This window comes from Antedon mediterranea, chromosome 4 (assembly GCF_964355755.1).
Source record: "Antedon mediterranea chromosome 4, ecAntMedi1.1, whole genome shotgun sequence".
Classification (NCBI taxonomy): Eukaryota; Metazoa; Echinodermata; class Crinoidea; order Comatulida; family Antedonidae; genus Antedon; species Antedon mediterranea.
Window position 1 is genome coordinate 28834764 of NC_092673.1, and position 16200 is coordinate 28850963.

General features: G+C 33.7%; 3 protein-coding genes across 4 annotated transcripts in view; 1 reads left to right on the plus strand and 2 right to left on the minus strand.

Annotated features, from left to right (window-relative positions):
• The window catches only part of LOC140047187 (large ribosomal subunit protein uL29-like), an 83693-nt gene that overhangs the window by 31581 nt on the left and 35912 nt on the right, over nucleotides 1-16200 (minus strand). The gene's annotated exons all lie outside the window — the stretch shown is intronic.
• LOC140047180 (V-type proton ATPase subunit G-like) lies at nucleotides 63-1733 on the plus strand. Its single transcript, XM_072092037.1, has 3 exons — nucleotides 63-175; nucleotides 414-514; nucleotides 832-1733. The coding sequence occupies exons 1-3, from the start codon at nucleotides 64-66 to the stop codon at nucleotides 997-999; spliced, it is 381 nt and encodes a 126-aa protein (XP_071948138.1). The 5' UTR covers nucleotide 63; the 3' UTR covers nucleotides 1000-1733.
• Nucleotides 2235-14995, minus strand: LOC140047179 (dynamin-1-like). Of its 2 annotated transcripts, XM_072092035.1 has the most exons (18): nucleotides 14745-14995; nucleotides 14098-14171; nucleotides 13623-13772; nucleotides 12833-13036; nucleotides 10453-10551; nucleotides 9777-9937; nucleotides 9250-9392; nucleotides 8430-8772; nucleotides 8078-8235; nucleotides 7630-7684; nucleotides 7027-7059; nucleotides 6323-6436; nucleotides 5906-6015; nucleotides 5592-5724; nucleotides 5044-5187; nucleotides 4174-4406; nucleotides 3817-3936; nucleotides 2235-3523 (listed from the first exon to the last, which is right to left on the minus strand). In XM_072092035.1, the coding sequence occupies exons 1-18, from the start codon at nucleotides 14903-14905 to the stop codon at nucleotides 3475-3477; spliced, it is 2484 nt and encodes an 827-aa protein (XP_071948136.1). In that variant the 5' UTR covers nucleotides 14906-14995; the 3' UTR covers nucleotides 2235-3474. The 2 variants fall into 2 exon arrangements, with proteins under 2 accessions (XP_071948136.1, XP_071948137.1); XM_072092036.1 differs by lacking the exon at nucleotides 7027-7059.

Sequence of the window (16200 nt, forward strand, 5' to 3'; positions counted from 1 at the left end):
CAAATGGATTTCACAGTAAAGTAGTTTTCTTGTATAAATTAGCACGCCCTCTCAAGTTTGATTATGAAAGAGAAAAAAGTCACGAGAGAAAAGATGGCTGCACAAACCCAAGGAATCCAGCAACTTTTACAGGCTGAAAAAAGAGCCGCCGAGAAGGTTTCAGAGGCAAAAAAACGTATGTTATGACACAAATGTTATCTAAAAGAAATATCAAAACTATTAGTAGTTTTTTAGATGTATTTATATGTAAACAGATAAGGTTTGCTACCGGCCGGTTTCTGGACCTGATCCCGGCAGACTGCGAGGCTGTGAAATCATCATTTTGGACTTGGTTTTTATAGGCTAGGCCACGTCCTTCCCAGGCCTACGCCTAGTTTGAATCCTCTTAACTTTTCTACCGTTTTATTTGATAGGTAAGGCACGGAGATTAAAACAAGCAAAAGAAGAGGCTCATGCAGAGATAGAAAGCTATAGAAAAGAAAGAGATACACAGTTTGCAGCTATACAACAAAAGGTAGGAGCGGTTTATTTACAACAATATAATAATAATAATATTATTATCGGTCACATTTTAAATTTCAACTTCTGGTCTGGTACTGTATATGGAGTCCCGCTAGCTAAATAATGTATTTGAACACAGATGTGCTATACATGAGTATAAACAATGTGATCAAAAGTGTATTAATCAAGCTTGGACTACTCCATACAAAATACTGAAAATTGGTTTTATTGCGACCGATCTCAAATGTGATTTCATCATTATTCGTGTGTATGTTCTTGGGGTAGTAAATGTGTGAATAAATAATTTAATATAATATTTTGTTCTTGCAGTACATGGGCTCAAAAGGAAGTCAAGCAGATGAAATTGATAAACAGACTGAAAGCAAAATCTTGGAGTTGAATCAACGTGTACATGATAACAGGGATGTTGTATTAGAGCAATTGTTTAACATGGTCTTTGAAATTAAACCATCTCTGCATCAAAACGTCAAACTCTAATAAATGTTAATATATTATAATTAATGTACTAAAATAGGTGTATCATGGTTATTAATGTTTAAGATCCAGTTAGGATCGAGTTTACTGTGTGTTCAGAAAAAGTTGATAATGATCTCCCTGACTGGCTCCATTAATATTTTGTATTGAAATATTATTATATGGAGAAAGAAATTCAACCATTGTTGCAACTTTACTCATAAAATGGTACTAAAAATGACCAGTATTAAATGAAGTAGTAACCATGATGTGGTATAAAATGTTCAAATCAGAAAAGCGACACATTAATAACAATTATGTATTTATTATGTTTTAGTATCCATCTACACTGTGTAAATAGTGTTCCATTCCATGACCTTTTAGTCACAAATATTATTTAGTGACATGTCAATAAAATAATTTGGTATTAAATTATTAAAACATCAGTTTCTATGCAAAGTGGTTAAAACAAGTGATCATGATGTATCCACATATTGTCTTTGTAACACGGGCATTCCATGTTACATTTTCCACAAAAAAAAAATTAAATTAAACCTTTATGTGTACTATAGTAGGGAATTACATATATATATATATAATGATTATTATAATATTGTTGGGTTAGAATGTATGTTGGTAAACACGGCAACATTTAAATATAGTTGTTGCCCCATTTGTGATGGTCAAGATTTAGAATAAAGTATAATACAAACTGCTTTTTTGTAATATTATTTTGTTGTATTGAAAAATTTTGTAAGATTAATCAATTATTTACTTACCAAAAAATGCAAACCGTGAATAAAATTAAATTGTGTCAAAAAAAACCCACACTTTTATACGCACAAAACTGACATAAAATTCAAAGCCAGTTTTCTAAAAACACACCAAGTGGATTTTAATTAACTTTGCAACCAGTCATCGTATCAAAAATTATTGTTGCATATTAATTATAATTTTCTTAGTTTCATATATGTTCTAGATGGCGATTCAGATTATTTGAACTAACATGATTTGATCATGCAAGTTCAAATAATCTGAATCGCCATCTAGAACCTGGACTAAAGGGTCTTTCACACGGCACAGACAATGTTTCGTTTTCACATATCGTGTGGAGTGTTGTGAAAACGAAACATTTACGTTCGTTTTGATTTGCTGGCACCGGAACCGTGCCAGAACAGGTGTGAAAGACCCTTAATATAGCACTACATTGTCAAATAATTTTCTTTCTGCAACAACATATTGAAAATGAAACACTTGGCTATTGTAGAAGTCTTTATTTGTAACATTAATGTACAAAGTCCTGTACACAGAATATAAGATAGCTAATCAAATAGTATTCAGCTTTAATCCTATTTTCTTTTACTACTATTTATTTATTATCTGTGAAGCACCATGATCTAATAACCCACAGAGACAATTTAATTTTAACATCAATAGTTTTCATAAATTTTGACACAAATTTAGAAAATAAAAAACCCCTTTATATTAATAATCATGTATATCAACAATGTTTTACGAGGGTGGTCCATCCAGCCGAAGCTGATCATAAGGGACCCTGAAAAAACCTACAACACAACTATTTCATTCAAATTTTATATATAAATTTGTGTTTTGTTTCGATATAACTTCTTTTTGACATTCTTCTGACCATGAAGGACTAATAATTCTTCCTCCATGTTCTGATCAAATTATAACAATGTCCAATAATGTTTATAAACTATTACAATTATTGCATTATAATTATATATATATATATGTATGATATATCCAACAAATAAATCAATATGATAATATTAAAACAAGCACAAATAGTCATCTCTCATAAATTATAAAGTTAATTACATTAGTGAAGTTTAGTTGCTAACATGCTAGCCTTCCAAGGTCCAGACTGTTTCTACTCTCCACTCCCTAAAGGCCAATTTACACAGACGAGCGGTAACGGTAATAAAAATATAGAATCTATGTTATTCCTTATGTCTGTTTACACACATTTTCAGCTTACCGTTATTGTCTGTGTAATTGGCCTTTAAGCTCTGTCTAAACTATCAAAATGTGATGTGCCCATATATGGACATGATGATGTCATATCACTAGCATATTTAATCATATCACTACCATATTTTGGCACATCAAACTAGTTTGATAGTGTAAACAGAGCTTAAGCCTTAATTGAGACCTAATTTATAAACATGATATAACATTCTGCAAATTGGAGAGTTGTTTTAAAAATATAAACATTTCTGAATACACTATTTTTGAATGTGAAATGCATGGCAATGACTGGATTGAATAACCATCGTAAAAAACAATTTGTACAATTCATTTGGGAAGCATTTCTACTCCTCTCGGCCATATTCACCTTATATTGAGCAATAACTCACCTAAACTCTCTAACTCACAACATAAAATAAGTACAGATGAGTAAACTATCACATGACCTTGCAATAACTGTTCTGACCCAAAAATTAACATCCACTGTTCCAGGTAATGAATGTTAATCTATCGTGGCCTCGTTGGAACTGCTGGGACACCTTTATTATCAGGGCGTCTGAAATGAACATGAAATAAAATAAATACAATATTATTATTAAAATTGTTATTATGTTCTTCAAGAGAAGAAATTTAAGTTAATAGTTTTAGTTAGGATCGTGTACAGTTAGATTAAGACACAACTTTGCGCTGATTTTACTAGCCGCATTGTGGAAGTATGTTTTCGTACATGTTTGATCCAAAAAATGACCGGGGTAATAATGTGCAGCGCATTGAGAGCTTGCTTATATGCGCTATATAAGAATGAACTATTATTATATTATTATTACAGTAATGTAAGTGTTTGCCTACCTTGGTACTCCTGGGGCTGGTCTGTTTGGTAAATCTGGTCTAGCTGGAACACTCCGTGGTGCAGCATGTGCAGTAGGCCTAGGGGGAGGTTTTCTACCTTGTGGAGGTCCAGTAGAAGCACTGGAAAAGAGTTAAAGAGTTTATACATTACGACAGGTCTTTTAATTTAAACTTACTCTAGTAGCTAGATCAACTTTCGTATATGCAGTTTGAGGTTCACTAAAAGTACTTTTTGTTTAATATGTAACTATAAACTATTGATAAAATCTACAATTTTATTAGTCGGCATTTGTTGGCAATAAGTCAATAAATAAACCTACAATTTATATATTTTGTGTCCTGATAAATTACACTTACCCGTTAGTAAATGGTTTAATGAGATTATCGTTATCGACTCGAGGCGGCATTGGTGTCGCTTTAGTCTTCATGCTGATATCGCCAATAATCTTGAGGGCGTCCTTTGTGGCATGGTACATCCGAATCATTTCTTCGCGACGATTGGCTTCATCTGCTGACTCCTCCATCAAGTCATTTTGATCAGCAGACGAATATAAGTAAGCTAGCAAGTCCGACTTAATAAATTCCTTTGTCTAGAAGATAAAATTGATTTTGTTTTTAAAAGAGGTACTATTTAACTAGCTATTGGTGAATGAATAATTAACTATTAGGGTGCATCAAGCACAATCTCTGTTGTGACACACTAATACCTTGTGGTACAGCCCTGGTACCTTGTGGTATAGCCCTGGTAGCTTGTGGTACAGCCCTGGTACTTTGTAGTATAGCCCTGGTATCTTGTGGTACAGCCCTGGTACCTTGTGGTACAGCCCTGGTACATTGTGGTTTACCCCTAGTACCTTGTGGTACACCCCTGGTACATTGTGGTACAACCCTGGTACCTTGTGGTATAGCCTTGGTACATTGTGGTACAACCCTGGTACCTTGTCGTATAGCCTTGGTACCTTGTGATACAGCCTTGGTACCTTGTGGTACAGCCCTGATACCTTGTGGTATAGCCCTGGTTCAGTACCAAATTTCACCCTGACTGGGAGCTTTCTGTTCAGTTTTCTGCCCTTATCCTCCATAGTGTACTTTAACCAAGAACTCATTTACAGCTGAGAGTTGTTCTATCGGGAAGTGAACCCGGGTCTTTCTGTACGATAGCCAAGTGTCGTAACCACTCAGATACCGCAACTCCTTCTACAAACCATTATAAAATAAATTGCTTACGTCTTTGATCATAAGACACATGATTGTCTTCGGTACAATATCTCGGACCTGTTTACTGACAATTGCCGTGTACGAATCCACCAAGTTTCTGATAGTTTCAACTTGACGTTCCAGAACAGGATCGTTAGAATCTATATCATGTGCCTAAAAAAACAGTAAATACACTTGTAAAAGTCTTCTTCGAAAAAGATATTATAGTATAAATATCCCCATTGGATTTTTTATACTACAGTATGTTGAATCCACCAAAATTGTGGTAAAGAATCATGTAAGGAAGCATATACATGTCCTTGCATGAGTATAATAATTTAAGATGATGTAACTAGCTCTTAGGTCTAAAGCTCTGTCTACACTATCAAACTAGTTTGACAAACAAATGTGATGTGCCCATATATGCCCATGATGATGTCATATCACTATCATATTTAGGCATATCACTATCATATTTGAGCATTTCATTACCATATTTGGGCAAATCACTACCATATTTGAGCATATCACTACCATATTTGAGCACATCACACTTTTTTGTCAAACTTGTAACTTACAGGTATATGATCATCATCATCTTGGTTTCTCTCGGGGTAGACACCAGCTCGCAGGAAAGACGCCTTCCATCGATAACTAGCGTCCTCACTTTCACATGATAATTCAAGCTGTTTGTAATCTTTGTATACATTTCTATGGAAACAAAGAATTAACAAAATGAATAGGATATACTGTAAGCTTCTAACAGCAAGTCTAGGTTATAATATTCTTTGAATAGTTTTAAACTATTACCACACACAAGTGTTCAGTATTTCTGTATACTATGTTCACAGTGTTCGAAGAGGTGGAGTTAATATCCACTAACTTAACTTACCTGTGATCTGGATTGAAGAGAGCAAATGCATGTTTTTTGGACATGAAACCCTGTTCAACATCACGCAACATCAAACCTTCAAGAGGAAGATAAAATTTCTTCTCTTTCTCCTAAAATACACAATAAAATGATTCTTCATACTATACTCAATTGTTTAAATATGACATCATCAATTTCTATGTTCTATGTTTTGAAAAAATACTGTGTGAATTATTCATCATCATTTTCAACATCTTTTGATGACATCATACTTTTCTGTGTTCTGTGTTACTATGCATTATCATTTTTAACTTTCAGCAACTTTTGATGACATCATTATTTTTCTGTGCTTAGTGTTTAAACTGCTGTTTTCATCATCATTTCCAACGACTTTTGATGACATCATATTTTTCTGTGTAACAAGAATTGATGACATACCTCTTCATCTTTAAACCACATGAAATTCTCAGCTGTCAACACAAACCAGTAGTCACGTGACCCTCCCTTCATGAAGCTAATATTGTGTAGACTCATCCATCCCTTAAATATTACCTAAAAAACATATATCAATATAGGAATGTAAACATCTTTTATACAGTCAACTCTCTCAATACTGGAAACTCTTCTAAAAACAACACTTTCTTGAGGTCTAAAATTTTGTTTACTGTTAAAAACACATATCTGAATTTCTTGAAAACCAGACATGTTAGGCTAAAAGCTCTTTCTACACTATCAAACTTTATGTGACAAAAAAATGTGATGTGCACATATATGGGCAGGATGATGTCATATCACTTCCATATTTGGGCATATCCCAATTATTTTGATAGTGTAGACAGAGCTTAAGAGTTGCCCATCATTTGATTTGTTGATTGTTTATAAAACAATTTAGATTCAATCACAAAACCAAACTAGATGAAACCTAAGACATTATTTCTATTCTTCTTTCCAAACAAAAACAAACAATTGGAACAAAAACTGGAAAAGAATAATTAAAAAACATAACTTTGTGATGGTCATTTTTGGTTGTACACTTGGTTAAATGTCAATTTTAATGTTAAGAAAATATTAACCAAAAAAAAATAAATTTAATGTAACAATACGATACAACAGGAAACACTATTTATCATATTTTAACTTACAATATCATGAACAACTTGTAAGTTTGTTGGATTCTTTTTGGGAAAAAAAACACAAGTCCATAATTGCAATAAAAAAGCAACCATACAACACTTGACAAAGTCTAATATAATTATCAAGAAACACCACCATCAGCTAGATAATGACGGTGATGACGATATGATTCATTATTAATAACCGTTATTCAATTTGAAACGACTGCAAACTCAGTGGTCTAGCTGTATAACATAGACATACCGTAGACATAGATATACTTTACTGTCACATAATTATTATAAAATGTGAGACTCAGCTCCCCGTTACATTCGTAATAAAAACACCATATAAAAACAGGATAGAGCGGAGGTAGTACAGTACATGACATTTTAAAACATTCTGTAATTGGCCATGGCTGTTGTATGTATAATTGAAATAAATAAAAAATTAAAAGTTAAAGGTCATTTCCACCCAAAAATGATTAAGGTCTGTTTAAAGTATTTTTTTAATCCGTGTCTATTTATAATTGTTATTTTATATATTCACTCATAAGCCAGAATTGGCGGGTCTTGTATGACAAAACTGTGATTAAATAAATAAATAAAATAAAATAAAAAAATAATCCTTACTTGATTGCCAACACTCTTCTTTTCGCCTGTTCTACGATTAGCTTTATTCTGGGCACTATTCAAAACAAAAGTACATTGTTATCACCACAAAACAACATTCTCTAGTGAGTGAGATGGCGGGTTTTTAAGACAGTGGAACTTAATTAATTACATAACATCGATAAGGTTTCGATGCTCCATGGTTCTGGTGGTAGAAGTCTTCTCGGATAAGGACTCTAAACTGTAGGTTCAGTGTACACATCTAGCTCATGTGCACTTTAAAGAAACTAGTACATCTTTTGAGATGAGTAGGGGGTTACTCTGGTGTACTTGTACACACACAGCCACTGATCATATCTGGGCCCTCTGGAAGACCAGTCTTTGACTGAAGAGGTAGCCCAGTATAAATAAATAAATAATAACAAACTCTTAAACAGTACTATACAAAATTTATGTTTCTATTTCTTACTTGGCAAATCCAATGAAGTCTTCGTTATTTGTGTTCATATACGCCAACTGAACGTTAAACAGAAGATGCACATGATCCTTAGTGCGCTGTTCACGCTCGCGTACATGCTGTGAGATTATTCGCTCTGTTTCTTCACGTAATCTTGGATACTGTGTCATCTGGAAAATAAAAATTTCAGAAAAAATAACAAGATTATGATAAATTAAAATAGTTGTTTTCAATTATATGAGTCTGTGCCAATTGTAAATCTTTTTTGAAAAATTGTGTTGTATTTTTGTTTTCAATCTCTTCATATTTCCTCCTTTTCCGTAATGTTATCATCTGTTTATATATTACCATTTATTTTTTATACCTTTTCTCCACATTGTCTGATAATGTTGTTTAATTCTGAGATGACTAAATCGACACATTTAAGAGCAGGCTCTTTCAATCTTGATATCTGCTTCTTTGTGATGGCTTCAAATGCCATGTCTGGAGTAAACAACCCAACTCTCACACCAAGAGCATTCTTTATTGTGATACTGATCTCCCTTCTTAGTCTCCGCTCATCATATTCCATCTTCACAATCTCAAATGGAAATTGAACGTGGAATATTCGGTTGATCATGGCACCGGAAGATAATTCTGATGTGTCAACTTTGTCACCAGACCCAACAAGAATTCTATCAAAGTTTTCACTAAACTGTTGTACCATCCTATATAACAAAAAAACCCATTATAAATATTTGTTTTCAATTGTTTGGAAGAAAGTCACAGGGAATCTCAAAGATAGTAAGTGTTTGAAACCATAAAGAATCAGTTGTCAGTTGTTATCTCATCTGCATCCAACAATGGAAATTCGCCAATTTTATAATTTATTGTGCTTATAATTAAAAGTCTAATTTGAGGCTAAGGGAGTGGAGTTGAAAGAGTTATGAGTTACAACCCTGGCACTAGGTTAGGATTGAACCCTGGATCTTGGGATTGAAAGGCAAGCATGTTTACTACCAATCTACATGTCCACTACAGTTAATAATATATTATTATGATACGCACAACGCAAGCCCGCCGTAAGTAATTTTACCAATCATAATTCATGATCATTTTGGCATTTTTTTTATTGGCCAACTCACTTGTGTTGCACCTACATTGTTGTGTTGCATCCAAGTGTGATCAAGGCTTTAGTGACTTACATTAATAAAGCCTTTGTCTTTCTAGCAGGGTCGTCCGCACTAACATTCTTGTACTCTCCGACATCTTTCTCTAACAAGAGTAATTGGCCCTGGAGTTTGTTGCGAAGCTGAGGTATGGTGTCACATATATGGTTTGTTAGTTGCTGAAAAAAAATGTAAAAAATAAAGTAATGAAAAGGACCAAAATTCATTCATTTAAAGGTGAGCTTCTTTTACAGCTTTGTGAGAGGAATACTTTTGAATCTTCAAAACTTGAAACCTATGCAGAAAAGTACTGAACTGAACCTTTTGAACTGTGTTCTTTTTAAAAATTAGTTGAGCTTACTCAAGTCTTTATTCATATAAGTATGAAATATCTCTCATTTTCACTGCTGAGACGATCAAAGTATATTGAACGAAACGTCGAGAAACTAAACAGTTTATTTCAGAACTATATATACGACGTGTACCGCAAACTTTATATCAACATTTGATTTCGCCATGCAAACCTTCTAATAATATATCACTTCATTAGGTATGTAACGTACCTGGTTCAAGACTTTCTGTAAATAAGAAGTTCCCATCTTGCTCGCCAAGTGTCTGTATGAATCATGGCTCAAGAAGAATTTTCTCTCAGCAGCTAAAGCTGCTTTGATGTCTTTCCTGCCATCAATGTCTTTCTGACTTCTGTTCACAACACCAACATACCCTAAAAATAAACCAGAACATGTTGTACTTTTCCGATTATAAATTGCATATTAGTACAGCGTATTTTATTAGTTGTTGTTCTGTATGTATGCACTGTTAGGTTTTGCTATTTGCTTGATATATGGAGTGCTTGCAACTGTACTGTAACTACTAAGTGTGTGTTGGACTACTCATCACGAGATTGTGGGTTCGAATCCAACGCTTGTCACATTGCTTTTTTCCAAGACACTTTACGTATGTTTGCCTCTCTCCACTCAGGTGTACAAGACACAACTTTGCACTGATTACTAGCTGCATTATAGGAGTATGTTTCCATACGTGTCTGTTCCAAAAATGACCAGGGAAATAATATGTACAGTTCTTAGAGGTTTTACAACATTAAGTGCTTTAAGAATCTTGACCTTAATATGATGTCATTACAGTTAGAGGGTTAAATTGGTACAAAAAATACTACAACAGTGTACACTTTTGTACAGTGTGAGGTGTTTTGTATAAAAGATGTCATTCAGTTTATACCTCTTCGTAGTGGAAGCAGCCGATTTTCAAGAATAGCTCTGGCATCTGTTCCATCATCCATTAAGTCCAACTTTGTTATCACACCAATGGTACGTGCTCCTGCAAATACATAAAGAATAGTCTGTTACACTTCTTCTACATGTTACTGTAATAACTTGGTGGTTATTATTAAATAGAATGTAAGACTCTTTCTGCCTTCTTTATTTCCTTGCCTGAACTAGAGTCTCGCCAGTGGCGGTTATACAATTACGCATATACGCCATGCTTACTATCATGGCAACCAGCTCATGTAGAAGTAAACAAATTAATATATGGATATCACACTTACAAATACATGTGTGTATTAATGATGAAAAATGTAAATAACGGAGGCTAAAAGAAAACGAATGAATGGATAGGTAAACAGAGGGAATGATGGATTATACAGTGAAAACATTTGCAGTAAAAACATATAGTTTTTGAAAATGTTTGTCATTAATGTAAATCGTATCCTATAACCAGGAGTGAGAATAGTCTAAAGCTTAATATATTCTTCTTTAGAGTACTCCAAATGATTTATTTACTGATTTATTTTGTTGTTGCTTGTACATAGTTTTTAGTAAATTATAGTTACTAGATGGCACGCTCGCTTCGCTCGCGTACCATCTAGGTCGTGCCCACAGATGGTTCTCGAATACACAGTATTTCCAGCGAGAAAAAAATGGAGATTTCAAATGTACGTACCGCAGGACTATAATACATTGTCGTTTACAGAAACGAATAAATATACACAATGATTTATGTAGTCAACCAAAATTAGCACCCTGGGAATTACTTCCGAGAGAGAAACAAAATGAGTCAAATTTTTTTATTTGGACTCATTTAAACAAACCCAATTTGTATTTTGTATGTAACATTAAGGGTTGAGGGATGGGGGAAGAAGGTACAAAGAGGAAACATTTTAAAATATATTCTTATCCACTCAGTAACGAAATATTGTTTTTAATGTTTTATAGGCCTATAAATAATATACCACTAAATACAGTAAAACATTTACGATTTAATACGGTACTTTGTTAAAACTCTCACTGTCATAGTCGATTGAAATAGTAAAGTACATGTAACGATACACCACTACGACGTTTATATATTTTTAAATTATTAATTAATACAAACGTTGAGAAGCAACTGTCAGTAATAACGTTTATTTATTTGTATATTATATGTTTATAATCTAACAGTAGGGCCTACCCACACTCACAGTAATAAAGTTTATTTGTATATATTTTTATATTACATCTAACAGTACCAACACTCACAGTAAGAAATTTGCGATTCAAATTGCGATCAAAAGTGGTTAATACCTTAACAGTATTGTACAGCATTGCAATACTATTATGTTTATTCTCCAAGGGGGCCCATAAATCTAAATCTATACCTCTATGGTTAAACCAAATAATTTGGAATGTTTATTTGTATATTATATGTTTATAATTTAACAGTAGGGCCTACCCACACTCACAGTAATAAAGTTTATTTGTATATATTTTTATATTACATCTAACAGTACCAACACTCACAGTAAGAAATTTGCGATTCAAATTGCGATCAAAGGTGGTTAATACCTTAACAGTATTTTACAGCATTGCAATACTATTTATGTTTATTCTCCAAGGGGGCCCATAAATCTAAATCTATACCTGTATGGTTAAACCAAATAATTTGGAATGTTCCATTCATCACAAATCAATACATTTGTAAAAACGTATATTAAATGTATCAAAATAGTATTTTTTAAAGAAAATCGGCCTGTCTTCAACATTATGATGCTGTACTCGAACTGTTCAACCAGTTTTCAGCTATTAAAAACAATTATCGTAGGAGGAGATAGGAAAATGCGAAGCCTCCTCGCATTTTTGTGGCGGGTATTTTTCAAGATGGACATCCATTAGACAGTGTATACCACGATCGGAAAACACCCCTATTTGGGGCAAATCGTTGAACCTAAATTCGTTTTAATCGTCAATAACTAATTATCTAACTTAATTTAATTAGTAAACAGGGTTACATCAGGTGGTTAAAATCAGTACCGAAAGTACGAACCAACTTTATATACCATTGAGTAAAAATTCTAGAAGTAAGGCGCGATTTACCGAATTTTGCCCTTACGTAAATTTATATATAGATTCAGGGTTTTTTTCTCATTATGTTCTGTTTGTTTCTTAGACTCCACCGCATATTTTAAGTGCCACAATAAATAAATATTTGACGCTTACTCCATATTATTATAAATAAACGGTAACAAAAACCTTATATACAATAAATTAAAACAATTATAATACAAGAATACAGACATCATTATACGTCAAATATTGCGACATATTCTTGGAATGAATCTTACCAGAAGGATCAACTTCCTTAGCAATCTTGAGGGCATCAGAGTTGGCAAGATCTTGATTAGCTGGTGACACAGCCAGGATCAATGTGTTTTCTTTTGTAATAAACTCCATGAGCATACTACGTATTTGCATCTCAATATCTACTGGTTGATCTCCAACTGGTACCTTGGTCATACCGGGTAAGTCAATCAACGTAAGATTCAAAACTGAAAAGAAATGTAATAATTTGACGTTATTAGGGAGCTTTCGATTTTGCGATGGCCTATGAGTATGACATCATATGAAGGTAATTAGACTTGCCCCAAGTCTGTATTTATGGCCTTTTTTATGTTAATCCACCAGTCGACGTTTAGATTTTTGTCGGAAAATACAAGTTCAAGTAGTATACGTATGAACCTCCATATGTTCCAAAATATTTATCTTTTTACTAATATTAACTCAAAACTCAGTCTGGAACCCAGACTAGAAGGTATCTAGTTGTTTTACAGAGCTGGGTGACCACTTAAACATATAACATAATGCATAATTTACATAAGTCAAAGGTTATCATATACTCAAAACCTTTCTGTTATTAACAGTGGGTGTATCAGATCAGGGACCCCTCAGGATGTAAATCTGCATTTGGGTGATTAATAGGGCTATCCCTTAAACCATACAAATGGCATTTTTGGTTTGTTTTTATCTGTATTTGTACTTGTATGGTATCTAAATAAATCAAATCAAATAGTTGCATTCGCTGTTTATATAAACAAACAATATAAACAATTTGCATAATTTGCCTAATTTGCATACCATTAGGAGAGTAGACTCTCAAGTTGATTGGTGCATTTGAGATTCCTTTGTTAGAACCAGTGACTCGGTCCGTTTCAGCTTCAATTTCTTTTCGAACTTCATCAAAATCCGCAAACTTTTTTCCTTTGCAATGTAAGAATTCTGCATACTCTGAAGTAAAACAAGAAATGACCGATTGATTGTCAGCAGTACAGATCATTTATACTTCATGGTATGAATAACCAAGGGATGGTCGTAGTGGTAAAATAAATATGGACACTTATAACAAGAAAAGTGTCCCCTTAATAGGAGTGTCCTCATAGGGGTGTCACCTGAATAGGGGTTATCCATGTACTCCTCCTCCTCAGTTATTCAGACATTCCAATCCTCCTGATTTGTCTGGGAGCTTACCAAAATGTCATGTTGGGGTTGGAATGTTTGGTCATTTCATTGGAAAGTGTGAATAGGGATGGAGAAAGGAGGGGTTTTAATGTACCTGCTTTATTGTACAGAAGCTGAAGAATCAATGGTCGTCTCGTTACAATTCCCGAGCCACGAGGTAGGAAGTCTCTGAAACAATAATTATTGAATTGATGAAAATCAATTATACAAATGTCAGAATGTTTATAGGTGTAAATAATGGCATGAGGTGAATGATGATGCGATTCCAAAACTATTAGTATAAAAAAAATATTTTCCAAATGTGGAAATAAAGTACTATTGAACAACCATTCAATAGTTCGTACTATTGCACGCCATTGACTCCCAATCGTCCAATCAAATAACAGAAATTTATTTAGGTGTTGTATAATAATAATAATTACATATACTTTAGGTTTAGAGGTATATAGGCCTCTAATCAGGGAGGTATAACATTGTATATAGTATTTATCTAGGCCTATATAAATAAAATAAAATTTGTTTATATATTATATAGGCCTAGGCTAGCCTAGCTAGGCCTAGGCTAATTTAAAATCTACCAGTACAACACAGGTAAAGAAACAAATTCACAGTTTCTAGGCCTAAAATACAATTTGTGTTGGTTTTAGTTACTCAATTTACAATAAACATCCTATCCCATAGGCTAGGCCTCCTCTCCATGTCAACTTTTGGAAAACCACACAGGCATAACGCAATCTTTACCTGCCGACGAAATTCTCCAACACACTACTTTTCCCAGCGCTTTGGCCTCCAACAACCGCAATTTGTGGCAAGTCAATAAACGATGACATTCCAACGGCAGAAAATGCATCGTGAAGTTTATTCACAATTGGAATTAGGTCTTCCATACCTCGGTTACCCATCTTGATTGATGATTTAACTAAATCTAAACAGGGAGATGTAAAATAAATCTCCTATAAAAGTACGGTAGAGAAACTGCTGCACTGACACAGAGAGACAGGAAGTATGATGATTTATCAACAACAAAAACAAGTCAAACCCATAGAGGTGTTTGTATCGAGGATAGAGAGTAAATAGTGGGGAACCTAATGTAATTCCGTGAGATTTTAATGCTCAAGTTGAGTTCTTGGCAGTTTTGGAATCCTTGGGACCAGCAGAATTCATTGCAACAGGGGGCCAATTTTTCCCGACCCTATTTTGGCCGCCATCTTGGATTTCAAAATGGCCCCCATTTTTTACTCAAAACTGATAGTAGCTCCTATTTTAAACCACGTACGAACGTAATTTGTGTGATAAATCTTACAATATTATGATAAATCAGTCCAATGGTAAAATTTATAATCATAGCATATGGCAGCCATATTGAAATCCAAGATGGCCGCCATTAAAAACGTATATAATATATGCATTTTATAGTCAGGGTCCTCATGTATTTCCGTAGGATTTTAATGCCCAAAGTGAGATTTCACTTCTTTAATATGGTGGTAGGATACCAAAAATGCTAGGTAACCAATTTTCACGATCCCGTAACCATGGTAACAGCCCCAAGATCAAAATGGCTCCCAATTGGCCCTATCTCCGTATCCCTTTGGTCTATCAACAAGATATTGGTATCAAAATACTCGGAGCGTATATATTTATATTCATTGTAATAGAACATTTTGACGAAATGTAATAGGAAATGCTATTTTTCTGCACTATTGACCTTTGACCTTGACTTGCATTGTATCTAAAAAACGACTGGTCATTGAAATTTAAAAATGGTCTCAAATTGCTGAGACCATACATATTCATATTTATTGTAATGCAACATTTTGTTAGAAAATGACCGGAAGTAAAGTTATTGACCTTTGACCTTATAAACATGAACTTGATGTATACAATAAGCATTTATCTATTTCAGAATGTATCGGTAATTATTTGTGGTAGGTATTAAACAATGGGTTTATACATATTATTATCATTTGAATATCTAATTTCTAATTCACATACTTAGTTTTTATATATTTTATAAATATTAATCAATACCATGCATTTATTGTGTCAGCATCCTCGTCCCATTCTTTCCATTAAGACAGTCAAAGGAGTGAGAGTGGTTGATTCTTAAACTTTGTACCTTGTTTTTCTTGAAACAATTTCATATATATAGGTTTCTCATACATTGAACTGCTATACATTATTACGTGGTCGTAGATGA

What these genes read in the sequence shown, in the direction of transcription:
- LOC140047179 (XM_072092035.1), bottom strand. Translation starts at nt 14,905, where the DNA reads ATGGGTAACCGAGGTATGGAAGACCTAATTCCAATTGTGAATAAACTT. An exon ending in AGAAGAGTGTTGGCAATCAA is followed by an intron (nt 7,060 to 7,629) that starts GTAAGGATTATT and finishes TTTCCCAAAAAG; the next exon opens with AATCCAACAAACTTACAAGT. An exon ending in CCAGCCCCAGGAGTACCAAG is followed by an intron (nt 3,524 to 3,816) that starts GTAGGCAAACAC and finishes TGTTCATTTCAG; the next exon opens with ACGCCCTGATAATAAAGGTG.
- LOC140047180 (XM_072092037.1), top strand. Translation starts at nt 64, where the DNA reads ATGAAAGAGAAAAAAGTCACGAGAGAAAAGATGGCTGCACAAACCCAA. An exon ending in GGTTTCAGAGGCAAAAAAAC is followed by an intron (nt 176 to 413) that starts GTATGTTATGAC and finishes TTTATTTGATAG; the next exon opens with GTAAGGCACGGAGATTAAAA. An exon ending in TTGCAGCTATACAACAAAAG is followed by an intron (nt 515 to 831) that starts GTAGGAGCGGTT and finishes TTGTTCTTGCAG; the next exon opens with TACATGGGCTCAAAAGGAAG.